The following is a 14031-nucleotide window of genomic DNA, read 5'->3' as shown; positions in this document are numbered from 1 at the left end:
GGGAGGGATTTAAGTACGGTTCTCCATGCTAACAACGTTGCTTGGACCGCTGAATATTCAGCAACTCTGGGAGGGATAGAAATGGTAGGCAACCAGAACAAGTCCGGCAGCATAAAGGGGGATACAGCACTCCGTTCCAAGGATACCCATGGTTTAGGGGTGTCTTGGGTGAACCAATCTCTGGCCTGGGCGAGTAAACAAGCATTATGATATGATATCTCTCTAAATCCGGGTATGCCACTCCCCCAGCACCCTTCGGAGCAATTAAGGTGGATTTCGCTATTCTCGGTTTTGAGCCCCCCCACACATAGTTGGATAGCAATCGGTTAAATCTATTACAGATATCTTTAGGGAAGGTCCTGGGGATGGTACGAAAAAGGTACATCAATTTAGGTAAGAGAACCATCTTCGCAGCTGCCACTCGTCCAACCCAGGAAACCTCCTGCATCATCCAGTCTTTAATAAATAGCTCAAATGTTCGAAAGAGGGGGTCGTAATTACATCCCATTAAATCCCGCCCTCTGGATATATGTACACCCAAATATTTAAGCGATCTGAGTTGCCACGCGTACTTGTAATCTTTCTTTAGACGCCTAAGAGCGTCATCAGAAACATTCAAAGGGAGGGCCTCAGTCTTAGTAGTATTCAGCTTGTAGTAGAAGACCGCTGCATATGAGTCTAAGAGAGAGTGTAAATGTGGTAAAGACGATTCAGGCTCACTAAGGCAGACTAAAATATCGTCAGCAAAAAGACAGATTTTATGGTGCATCCCTCCCACCCCTGGACCAACAATGGAGTCCAGCGCCCTAATCCGCTCCGCCAGGGGCTCAATAGCCAGAACAAAGATGAGGGGTGATAGGGGGCAACCCTGACGAGTCCCATTGGTGATATCGAATGTAGATGAATTGCAACCATTGGTGAAAACCGAAGCCGAGGGCGAGGAATACAGAGCCAAAATGGAGTCGAGTATCCTACCCGCAAATCCAAAGCAGCCCAGGGTAGCCCGTAAATAGTCCCAGTGGAGCCTATGAAATGCTTTTTCTGCATCGAGAGAAAGGAGCAAGAGAGGTTCGCCTCGGGCCTGGCAGCGTTCAATCAAATTGATAACCCTACGTGTGTTATCTGACGCTTGCCGTCCCAAAACAAAACCCACCTGGTCAGGGTTGATCAAACTAGACAAGAGAGGGGATATCCTATTCGCGACCATCTTAGCGAACAACTTAAGGTCAGTGTTCAGCAATGCTATTGGGCGATAGTTCTGGACCACTGCAGGAGATTTACCCGGCTTAGGGATGGTAACTATCCGGGCCTCTAACATCTCTTTCGGGAAACATGTGGAGTCCGAAGCTTCATTGAAAACTGACATCAAAAGTGGGGCAAGAGTTGGTTTAAAGGTTTTGTAGAAGTTAGAGGGGTACCAATCTGGGCCAGGGGCCTTATTTACTGGACAGGAATCAATGGCTGCCTCGACTTCCTCGAGTACCCAGGGCGAACTAATGGATTCACGGGCCTGAGAATCAATAGTGGGGAGCGACAACCCCTCCAGAAACCCAGCGATATCTACCAAAGAGGGCTGAGGGGTATCAGGATCATCTCTGAGGTTGTACAGCTGCAAGTAATATTCAGCAAACGCATTAGCTATCTCTACCGGATCGGTTACTTTAACTCCCGAAGATGTATGGATAGCATGTATGCGTTCCTTAGCTCTACGTCCCCTTAGTTTACGCGCCAGCAAACGTCCCGCTCTGTTACCAAGTCTATAGTATTGTTGATTGAGTCGCTGCAAGTTACGATGAACTTCAGATAAAGCAAATGTATTCACCTTGTCTCGGGCAGCAAGGAGTCGCTTAAAGAGGGCTTTATTATCAGGGCTACTTTTATGTGCAGATTCCAGTCGGGCAGCCTCACTTTCGGCCGAGGCGTGTCTGCTTCTATACTCACGTTTAAGTCTAGCCGCTATTTGGATTGCAGAGCCTCTAACCACGGCTTTCAGAGAACACCAATGGGTGAAAACGGTTGTATCCTTGGGACAATTAGTAGCTAGATATAAATCAAAAGATTGCTGGATGGCCTGGCGAGCCTCAGGGCGGGCTAGAAGGTACGGGCCTAGTCTCCAGGGGCCATGGGGGACCACCCTCTTATCGGCATCCCAAACCACAACAAGTGGCGAGTGATCCGACCAAGACATAGGTAATATGTCCACCTTACTGATAGCCGCTAACGTCCACTTATCAACTAATGCTAAGTCTATTCTAGAGTACGAGCTATGCACGTAGGAAAAGAAAGTGTAATCTCGTTCTGCTGGGTGTTTGGCTCTCCATACATCATACAACGCATACTCAGCTAGCAATTGACCAAATTTGCCTGAGGGATCCTGGGTCGGACTGCTACGAAGAGTTCGGGTTGGGCGGGAGCGATCTATATTGGGGTCCAGCACCATGTTGAAGTCTCCAAGGATCAACAGGGCTCCTCTAGTATGCTCTTGGAGAATTCTACAAAAGGTTCTAAGAAATGCTATTTGTTTGGTATTAGGCGCATAGCAAGAGACCAGAGTGGTCTCTACATTATCTAGCCGACCTACTAAGATTAAATATCTCCCGTCAGGATCTTCATATTTAGAGGACAGAACAAACGGGCAGTGTTGTACTATAAGGAGAGCCACGCCAGCTTTCTTGGCGGGTCCATTTGCAGTATAGCAAAGGGGGTAACGTGAATTAGTGAAGAGGGGGGGGGGGTTTGACTCTGAAAATGGGTCTCCTGTACCGCAACCACATGTGCCTTAAGCTTATGAAAGTAATTCAAGGCTACTCTTCGTTTTTGGGGAGAGTTAAGCCCTTTGGCATTAATGGAGACTATCTTCACCATATTCAACTACAAGTAGAACTGATAACTCCGATGACCAATTTCTGTGCTGAAACCGATATACCTGATAGGGGGGGGAAACATATTAGAGAACATGAGGGGAAACATAAGAAAAGTAAAAAACAAAACAAAACTAAAATTGATCTCCCATGAGATCACAGCCAGTCGCCATAATGTGGCGACTGTGTAGGCTAAAGGAGGGGTTAGTGGCATAACTCCCACGCACCGCCATTCTTTTTTACTCTAAACCAAAGAATATAGGAACGTCTTGATAACATAAGAGCAGATGAATGCACATATGTGCACACGGAACCTTAAGAACAAATAAGGCGGAACAAAAAAACGCTCCAACATGGGAACAGAACATATAATTCTAACATTAGAACCAGTCCAGCGACTCGTACTGCGTGTCAAACTCTTAAACTATCTCAACAGGCCGACATTAATGTAAACAGTTATGTCCGGGGAGGCGCCAGGCACAGCACCCCAAATAGGAGGGCAACTAGTAAAGCAAAATGAGTAATCAGTGAAATATTTCCAAAACATGGACACATCTCCCGCTATACTCAGCGCCCCCCCGACACACCACGGCCCCTCATGCAGGGGTAAAGGCAACATTGACCTAACAAACCCCTTTATCTGGAGAGTCACTGGAGTCATAACAGTAGGAACATAACAGCTATATAAGGTGTCCGACCCAAAGCAGGCATCCTCACTTCACCGACGAACAGTCCTGCTGAAGTCGACGGGGGGAGGAGTCCGCCATGGGTTCTGCAATATTCCACGATTTAAGCAACTTTTCTCCTTCATCTGCAGTAGAGATAGAGACAGTAGAGCCATCTCGGTGAATCAGCAGCTTGGTGGGGAAACCCCAACGGTATGGGATATCAGCCTTTCTGAGGGCCGCAGTGATCTGATGAAATGATCGCCGTTTGTAGAGGGTGGCTGCAGACAGGTCACCAAAGAGTTGAAGTCCTTGAAGGGCTGAAGATGTATCAGACGTCGGTCTAGATGCTTTCAGTAAGGCCTCTTTAACATGAAAGTAGTGCATCTTCATTAGGACGTCTCTAGGTGCATCGCCTGGGGCCGCTCTGGCCTTCGGTAACCGGTGTATTCGGTCAATAAGGAAGTCTGCAGATGGAGACTTAGGCAATAAAGCTTTAAAGAGGGCCACCGCGTAATCGTGCAGACTGCTGTGTGACACCGACTCGGGGACTCCGCGTAATTTAAGATTGCTGCGACGCGATCTGTCCTCCAGATCTGTGACTTTGTCCCGTAAAAGCTTCACCTCTGCTTCTAATGCATCATGAGAGTCCAGTAGGCCGTTGTGGGACCCCACGACTTCCTCCATTTTAGTTTCCAAATGGTCCGTGCGGCCACCCAGGTCATCTATAGATTGTTGGCATGCCGTTAACGTGGTACGGAACTCAGCCGCCACCTCCTCTTTAAAGCGGGACAAAAGGAGCTTCATAGTGCCCACAGTGAGGGGCTCACCATCTCCAACCCTATCCAGGGTCGTAGCAGACGGAGGCACCTCCAGTGAAGGAGGGGTCTGGGGGACCGCGCCTTTTGTAGAGGGCCCGGCGACTTTAGAGTCAGACATTTTCGGAGAGGACTTGAAAAATGAAAGCTGCTGTGCAGGCTTTGACGTTTTGCTGCGCCTAGTAGGCATAATAAGGCCCAGAAGAAGATAGCTCAACGGTTCCAAACACGGAAGATGGAAAAATCTGAAGGCTCCACTTTCTCAGAGACGATCAAGACATCACGTAGATGATGGCAGGGGTAGGAGAAATCTCTTGGTTTACAATGGCATGAGCAAGGTAGACAGGGCTATGAGGCTAGCCATCCTCTCGCGGATGAAGAATTCCCGGCAACTTCCGGTGCAGACACAGGGGTGCATCCCATCCACCAGGAATGATACCAGCCAGAGGGGGGACGAGACGGTAGGGCTAGGGACAGAGTCCTTCTTATTTGCCCCCTCGGTTGTGGTATGTTGGGCTTCTACCTTCAGCTCCGTATCGACTGTCAAATAACTGAGGGCCGCAGGAGGCTGCGTCGACCTCCCGAACCGCCCGGCAAGCCACCCACAGCCGTGGGATTTCACCCAGAGGGGCAGGGGCGCCACAGGACCCCCAAGCGTCTAAAGGGGAACCAGAAGGGGGGGGGAGGTCTTCGCCGCCCACAGGAACCTGCTCTCTCCCCAGGATGTGGGAAAGCGCCGCTGACGGGTCCCAGGTACACGGGGGGGCACCCGCAGTGAGAGCCGCTGAGCTGAGCTCCAGACAGGCAGAGGGTGGGGGGGGGGGGGCGCGGCCAGGCCGGCGGTCAGACCACAGCCGCACGAGACGGGCGCCCGGCAAGAGTCTACGGGAGGGGAAGAGACGTGTGCGGTCACCTCGTCCGAGCCGGGTTTGCCAGTCGCACTCACCCGGGGGGGCCGCCGGACATCTCCTCCGCGCTGCGGCTGAACTTCTCTCCTGTGTTCGGCTCCCAAGATGGCCGCCGCCCGTGTCACGGAGCGCGCGGCTTGGCCCCGATCCGGACCCGGAGCACCCCCGTCACCCAGCAAAGGGCACTGGGCAGGCTTTAGTGGAGCCTCAGCAGGAGCAGGGCCCAGGCGGGCCTCCCAAACGTCCCGGGAGGGCAGCCGCACGGCCGGGGGGTATGTGCAAAAATTGAGGCCCCGGCTTCAGGGCAAGGAGTAGGCCGCAATCCGCGGGAGCCAGGAAACCGGCTCCCCGACTCCGCAGCACCACTTCCTCGCCTTCTCATTAACTCAGTACAGTAGCCAGAGGACACAGGGCATAAAATAAAACTTGGGAAGGCTAGTTTTATAGATAGATAGATAGATAGATAGATAGATAGATAGATAGATATAAACTCCCAGATCCCTGAGAGCTCATATGAAGTGCTGCTTGCTCATTCAGCCTCCAGGCCACGCCCCCCCGAGAAACACCTTCTTCTGATCTGTGTCCAGAATCATACCCAGGAACAGCAGACGCGTCGTAGAAACCAGCTGCGACTTTGGAATATTCAGAATCAAGCCGTGCTGTTGTAGCACTTCCTGAGATAGTGCTACTCCGACCAACAACTGCTCCCTGGACCTCGCCTTTATAAGGAGATCGTCCAAGTATGGGATAATTATAACTCCCTTCTTTCGAAGGAGTATCATCATTTCGGCCATTACCTTGGTAAATACCCTCGGTGCCGTGGACAGACCAAACGGCAACGTCTGGAATTGGTAATGGCAGTCTTGTACCACAAAACGGAGATACACCTGGTGAGGTGGGTAAATGGGGACATGCAGGTAAGCATCCTTGATGTCCAGTGATACCATGTAATCCCCTTCTTCCAGGCTTGCAATAACCGCCCTGAGCGATTCCATTTTGAACTTGAACCTTCTTATGTAAGTGTTCAAGGATTTCAAATTTAGAATGGGTCTCACCGAACCGTCTGGTTTCGGTACCACAAACATTGTGGAATAGTAACCCCGTCCCTGTTGAAGGAGGGGAACTTTTATTATCACCTGCTGGAGGTACAGCTTGTGAATTGCCGCCAGCACTACCTCCCTGTCCGGGGGAGAAGCTGGCAAGGCTGATTTGAGGTAACGGCGAGGGGGAGACTTCTCGAATTCCAGCTTGTATCCCTGAGATACCACTTGTAGAACCCAGGGATCCACCTGTGAGCGAACCCACCGGTCGCTGAAGTTCCGGAGACGGGCCCCCACCGCACCTGGCTCCACCAGTGGAGCCCCAGCGTCATGCGGTGGATTTAGTGGAAGCAGGGGAGGATTTTTGTTCTTGGGAACTGGCTGTATGGTGCAGCTTTTTCCCTCTACCCCTGCCTCTGGGCAGAAAGGACGCGCCTTTAACCCGCTTGCCTTTCTGGGGCCGAAAGGACTGTACCTGATAATACGGTGCTTTCTTTGGCTGTGAGGGAACCTGAGGTAAAAATGTCGACTTCCCAGCTGTCGCTGTGGAAACGAGGTCGGAGAGACCATCCCCAAACAATTCCTCACCCTTGTAAGGCAAAACCTCCATGTGCCTTTTAGAATCCGCATCACCTGTCCACTGCCGAGTCCATAATACTCTCCTGGCAGAAATGGACATTGCATTTATTCTAGATGCCAGCCGGCAAATATCCCTCTGTGCATCTCTCATGTATAAGACTACGTCTTTAATATGCTCTATGGTTAGCAATATAGTGTCCCTGTCAAGGGAATCAATGTTATCAGACAGGGAATCAGACCACGCTGCTGCAGCACTGCACATCCATGCTGAAGCAATAGCGGGTCTCAGTATAGTACCTGAGTGTGTATATACAGACTTCAGGATAGCCTCCTGCTTTCTATCCGCAGGCTCCTTTAAGGCGGCCGTATCCTGAGACGGTAGTGCCACCTTTTTTGACAAGCGTGTGAGCGCTTTATCCACCCTCGGGGATGTCTCCCAACGTACCCTGTCCTCTGGCGGGAAAGGGTACGCCATTAGTAACTTTTTAGAAATCACTAGTTTTTTTTATCAGGGGAAGCCCACGCTTCTTCACACACTTCATTTAACTCATCTGAAGGGGGAAAAACCACCGGTTGCTTTTTCTCCCCAAACATAATACCCTTTTTTGTGGTACCTGGGTTAATGTCAGAAATGTGCAACACATTTTTCATTGCCGCAATCATGCAACGGATGGCCCTAGTGGAATGTACATTAGCCTCGTCGTCGTCGACACTGGAGTCAGACTCCGTGTCGACATCTGTGTCTGCCATCTGAGGTAGCGGGCGTTTTTGAGCCCCTGATGTCCTTTGAGACGCCTGGGCAGGCACTGGCTGAGAAGCCGGCTGTCCCACAGCTGTTATGTCATCGAACCTTTTATGTAAAGGAGTTGACACTGTCGGTTAATACCTTCCACATATCCATCCACTCTGGTGTCGACCCCGCAGGGGGTGACATCACATTTATCGGCACCTGCTCCACCTCCACATAAGCCTCCTCATCAAACATGTCAACACAGCCGTACAGACACACCGCACACACACAGGGAATGCTCTGACTGAGGACAGGACCCCACAAAGTCCTTTGGGGAGACAGAGAGAGAGTATGCCAGCACACACCACAGCGCTATATAAACAGGGATTTACACTACACAAAGTGATTTTCCCTATAGCAGCTATAATATACAGTTTTGCGCCTAAATTTAGTGCCCCCCCTCTCTTTTTTACCCTATTGAGCCTGGAAACTGCAGGGGAGAGCCTGGGGAGCTGTCTTCCAGCGGAGCTGTGAAGAGGAAATGGCGCCAGTGTGCTGAGGGAGATAGCCCCGCCCCTTTTTCGGCGGGCTTCTCCCGCTCTTTTATTAATATTATGGCTGGGGATTTTTACACATATATAGTTTATTAGACTATATTATGTGTTGTTTTGCCATTTTAAGGTACTCTAATTGCAGCCCAGGGCGCCCCCCCCCCCCAGCGCCCTGCACCCATCAGTGACCGGAGTATGTGGTGTGCATAGGGAGCAATGGCGCACAGCTGCAGTGCTGTGCGCTACCTTAATGAAGACCGGAGTCTTCAGCCGCCGATTTCCAGGACGTTCTTCTTGCTTCTGGCTCTGCAAGGGGGACGGCGGCGCGGCTCCGGGACCGGACGACCGAGGCTGGGCCTGTGTTCGATCCCTCTGGAGCTAATGGTGTCCAGTAGCCTAGAAGCCCAAGCTAGCTGCAAGCAGGTAGGTTCGCTTCTCTCCTCTAAGTCCCTCGTAGCAGTGAGTCTGTTGCCAGCAGATCTCACTGAAAATAAAAAACCTAATAAATACTCTCTTTACTAGAAGCTCAGGAGAGCCCCTAGTGTGCAACCAGCTCGAGCCGGGCACAGATTCTAACTGAGGTCTGGAGGAGGGGCATAGAGGGAGGAGCCAGTGCACACCAGTAGTCCTAATTCTTTCTTAGAGTGCCCAGTCTCCTGCGGAGCCCGTCTATTCCCCATGGTCCTTACGGAGTTCCCAGCATCCACTAGGACGTCAGAGAAACTTTGATTGTAACATATTGCATCTCTATAAGAACAATAGGAACAGTGCCACCTACAGGCAATGAGAATGTACTGCAGCCTAATATACAGCAAACACTTGATAATTAATAACTCTAGAAAATTAGAAATTCAGCAACAGGGCCAAGCATGAAAATGGTCAGTCCCCGGTACTTTTCAGCAGGTGTTGTTAAATTGTGTGGGTGTGGACATGTTGTAAGAAATATACACATTTCAAAATATAAAATAAAAAATACACCTCCAAATAAAAACCAATGTAACAAACTACTGTTATATGACCATTCTGGTCACTGTCCCGCTCTGCTAGGCCAGCTCACATGTATATTAATCACTGCAATTGTGCGTAGAAGTGGGAAGAGAATAACCGGGAGATCAGGGCTGCCTCCACTGTACGTAGGCAATGGGTGACCTCAAATGCTACATATGCTGCAGTCCTCATCAAATAGAAATAAATAAAACTCTATGTCTATAGGTAAGTGCTCAATCCGTACCTGAACTGCCTAGGATATTGGCGTTCCACACTGGGACTGGCCACAGCATACTGGTGCCACTGGTAGTGGTATACAGCAGGAATAATTCATAGAAAACCGGCACAGGGACCGCCTGGAACAGATCAGAAACCTGCAGCGTACACTGTAACCAAGGAGAAAGGCAGATAAATTACTGCCCACTGATCAGAATAATGGACTCAATGAAAACTATACTATATAGTGACCTAAGTGAAGGATAACTAACAGCAACCATGATCCATCAAACTCCACCCCCATACCGCATTATTCCACCCACTTTTCAGCTAAACATGCCCAGTTATGGTGAAGGTTAAAGAGCTGCCCCTTTACAGATCCTGGAATCGGGAGATTAGGAGGTATGCAGAGGTATCAGAGGAGGGGACCAGTGTGCAGTCTCCGTGAGCACCAACCTCGCGTCTCTGTCATTAACACAGTGATTTCTGTAGCGCTGGCTGAAAGGTAATTATAGTCAACAGGTGAAAGGTAAGCAGTGTAGGCCTGTGGCCCCACACACCCTGCACCCACTATAAATTCACCACCAGGGATATGGAAATATCGTCAGACTCAGATTCACGATGATCACTAGATTTCACTTACTTTTAGTGTCACAGTAAATCCCAACCCAACATAAGATTAAGCATTATTATACATTGATTATATTCAATGTTTATCATGTACGAATGGCTAGTATGTAGTGTGTGCTGCCTGGGTGGCATTCTGGATTTCTCCCTTTCCAACACCCTCACATTCAAAGTACACTACATGGACAAAAGTATTCGGACGCCTGACCATTGCACCAACAGGGACTGTAATGACACTGTATTTAAATACATACACTTTAATATGGAGTTGGTCCCCCTTTTGCAGCTATAACATCTTCCACTGTTCTTGGAAGGTTTTCCACAAGATTTTGAAGCGTTTTGTGCCCATTCATTCTGTGCAGAGCACTTATGAGGTCAGGCACTAATGTTGGACGAGTAGGCCTGGCTCACAATCTCCGTTCCAGTTCATCCCAAAGGTGCTTGATGGGGTTGAGGTCAGGGCTCTTTGGGGGCCAGTCAAGTTCTTCCACACCGAACTCATCAAACCATGGGGCCACATGTAATGGGATGCGACTTTAGGAAAAATGGCAATTTAGCGCTAAACCTGCACGTTTTGCCTATCTCGCAAATGTAACAGGGTACGGGAACATGCAAACTCGCATGTGTCCTTCAATCCCAAACTCGCATCCAGATGTTTTGCAATTGGAAACATACAACTCGGGCAAAGTAATAGGATGCACCACATTACCAAACTCATAAAAACGATAGACCAGCCTTTGTTTGGCAACTGTGACAGAAGCATGCACAGATCAGTGAGATCCGTGCATGTTTCAGTCAGGAAAAGTATTTAAATAGTTAAAATCAGTCAGAGACGTGCAGTCGTACCCCTCCCACCACCCACAAACCACAACCAGCCCGGGGCTCTTTAAGCCAGTCCTGGTTGCAAAAATGAGTAGAGATCCCCATTGTCAGCTCTGCAACATCTTTGGCATCAGGCTCTTTCTCACCCCTGATACCACAGAGAAACTCATCATCTCTTCTGTAGCCTCCTACTCTAGCCTTCTCCACTTCAATCTACCCTGAATGCTGCTGCTCAGCTCCCGATCCCTTTAGAGTCCAGTTCAAACTCTTCAACCTCACATACAAAACCCTAAATCCGTCCACCTCCTCCTACATATCCAACCTTTTTCTCTCCACACCCCCTTCGCCCCATGTACTCATCCTACCCGTGTCCTTACCTGTTGTTTTATTGCTCTGTGCTGTTACAAAGATATGTCAGCTGACATTTACTGTAATTATGTTATGTCAGGTCACATGGTTACTATGTATTTTCCTTGTATGGCGCTGCAGACCCTATGTGGCACCTTAAATATAACAGGTGGTCGGGACTGATGTCACACCGCGGACCGCATGGACCCGTGGGCAAAATAAAAGTACTCAAAAATAATAAAGTTACTTCCATAGAGCATTCTGCAATGAGATCTCTAAAAATAAAAGTTAGATGAGAAAGACCCGGCATGAGGCGCCGGATGATGGCGAATTCGCCTACACGGCATATTGTAACTTACAGACTGGCTGTAGTATGTTCCAAATGCAAAGGCAGCGTTCAACACACTCTGCGTATTCGGACACATCTGCGGGAAACAGAACAGGGAATGTTGTTATTATTATACGTGTCGGACAATCTGTGCAATCTGATGAAATATACACCAGAACAATATAACAGAGCTCAGTCTGCTATAAATGGACATTTGCTCTGATCTACTCCAGTTTTCCCCTGACATCCATTATCAATCATATAAAATGACCTTACAGAGACATCAGTTTACACTGAGCCCTGATAGGGAAACCTTGAGACGTTACTGTATGTCCTGTCCAAAAAAAAACCCACTGAAGATAATTAGATAAATCATTTACACATCAAAATGAGGTCTGTATACACTCATTACTGCATTGCATTTAGAATAAATTAGGTACAAGGGAGAAAACGGGGGATATTCTTGTAATAAAGGACTTGGCTCCAGTGCGTCTCTGTGTATTGGTATAACCCGGCCCTACGGTGACGCACGTGCAGCCCATCTGCCATACGGTCTTGTTTTTGGCTCACCTGTAAAGTTCCTCCTGTCACAGATTCCCAACCCAAGAAGTTCCCACGGACATCGTACTTCACAAGTCTGAACTGTATCTGTAGGGAATTAGGGAGAACACAAATATGAGACGGGTCGGACACAGCACAGAATGAGGGGACAGATCCGAATTCTGCTAAATATTTAAACACCAGTTCTAACGTATTACCCCCCATTCCCCTAAACACAGGGGAGAGGTCTTACATGCATGCACTAGACTCCAAAACGGCAGATGTCCTGCCAAACGCCATTTGCACATAGCTATATAATGTGCACACTGAGGGTCCCAGATTACTAACAGAGAGGAGTCTTGTTTAGTGCCTTCATCTGACCCTGCGTGCACCGGAAAAGTGGCCCTACTACTATGGTGATCTATAGGCAGAGGGCAGGTGTGGCTAACCATACGACTTATCTAGTGACTGTACAGGTCTCGGAAATGGGACTCACTCAGCCCAATATAAGTAACTAACATACCTGAGCATTCTTCTGGTATGACAGACCAGATGGGGCTGTTGACCCCAGCTGACTTGAAGTGCTATATATCAGCTGCGGGAGCAATGGATTACTGACTTTGACATAGAGGCTATAGGCTGTGCTGGTGCTGGAGAAGACGTTCATAATGACCATGTTAGTGAGGACTTGGCAGGCAGTCGCATTGCTGTAAACCTGGGCACATAAAGGAAACACATTATCGCGGAGCTGGTTAGTACCAGTAGTCCGTATAAAACACTCAGTGTAACAGCCGGCAATTTGTAGCAAGTGTCGAGAGTCCGGAGATTTGGGCGCCATCTTACTGGCTGCCGGTGAGAAAACAACTGAATCTCGCCCTAGCCTCAAGATTTAAAGCGTCAAAAGTTGTTGTTTTTTTCATTCCTTGTCATGAACCAATAAATAACGCTTTGACTTTCACAGACTTGTGGCTGTAAGGATGGCGATAGATCCGGCCACCGGTGCAGAAGTCAACTGAACAGATACCATGTTCATTTTTACCGATATGGCGTATATTACAGAACTCTGCACCTATCCCATATTTATTTCAGAACAGAATCTTTAAATGCAAATCTGAGGAGAGTCACCGTACGCTGGGGCGGCCGTCCTCGGACTTGTAATGCAGAAATAAAGAGAGCGACAAACTGTCACAGTCAGAGATCCGACACTGCAATCTTTACTAAGATAACAAAGTCCCATTGTTGATGTCAAAATATCCCCCTGCCATAATATTATCCTGTCCCCGTTCCTTACCGAACACACATCAAAGCTGGAAAACAGGTACAGAGACTCCCAGAACGTCAGTGATGGGAATTCCTGTGGGGCAAACACACTACAGGTTACAATGTATGAAATAGGAGGAAATTAGACCGATTTCTAAGTATGTACAGTTTATTTTACACATCTTACTTCACATATAATAAGAATTTACTTACCGATAATTCTATTTCTCATAGTCCGTAGTGGATGCTGGGAACTCCGTAAGGACCATGGGGAATAGCGGCTCCGCAGGAGACTGGGCACAAAAGTAAAGCTTTAGGACTACCTGGTGTGCACTGGCTCCTCCCCCTATGACCCTCCTCCAAGCCTCAGTTAGGATACTGTGCCCGGACGAGCGTACACAATAAGGAAGGATTTATGAATCCCGGGTAAGACTCATACCAGCCACACCGATCACACCGTACAACCTGTGATCTGAATCCAGTTAACAGCATGATAACAGAGGAGCCTCTGGAAAGATGGCTCACAACCACAATAACCCGATTTTTGTAACAATAACTATGTACAAGTATTGCAGACAATCCGCACTTGGGATGGGCGCCCAGCATCCACTACGGACTATGAGAAATAGAATTATCGGTAAGTAAATTCTTATTTTCTCTGACGTCCTAGTGGATGCTGGGAACTCCGTAAGGACCATGGGGATTATACCAAAGCTCCCAAACGGGCGGGAGAGTGCGGATGACTCTGCAG

At 48.6% G+C, this 14031-nt stretch overlaps 1 protein-coding gene across 2 annotated transcripts in view; it reads right to left on the bottom strand.

The window, feature by feature from the left end:
• The window catches only part of LOC134969610 (meckelin-like), a 91171-nt gene that overhangs the window by 61319 nt on the left and 15821 nt on the right, over nucleotides 1-14031 (bottom strand). For both annotated transcript variants that reach the window (XM_063945680.1, XM_063945681.1), the window contains exons 7-11: nucleotides 13312-13374; nucleotides 12544-12735; nucleotides 12051-12128; nucleotides 11512-11577; nucleotides 9384-9525 (exon numbers count right to left, since the gene is read on the bottom strand). In XM_063945680.1, the coding sequence (XP_063801750.1) occupies nucleotides 9384-9525; nucleotides 11512-11577; nucleotides 12051-12128; nucleotides 12544-12735; nucleotides 13312-13374 (541 nt within the window). The remainder of the gene's footprint in view (nucleotides 1-9383; nucleotides 9526-11511; nucleotides 11578-12050; nucleotides 12129-12543; nucleotides 12736-13311; nucleotides 13375-14031) is intronic.

This window comes from Pseudophryne corroboree, chromosome 11 (genome assembly GCF_028390025.1).
Source record: "Pseudophryne corroboree isolate aPseCor3 chromosome 11, aPseCor3.hap2, whole genome shotgun sequence".
Classification (NCBI taxonomy): domain Eukaryota; kingdom Metazoa; phylum Chordata; class Amphibia; order Anura; family Myobatrachidae; genus Pseudophryne; species Pseudophryne corroboree.
Note: the sequence above shows the minus strand (reverse complement) of the source record. Positions and strands in the feature narration are given on the sequence as shown.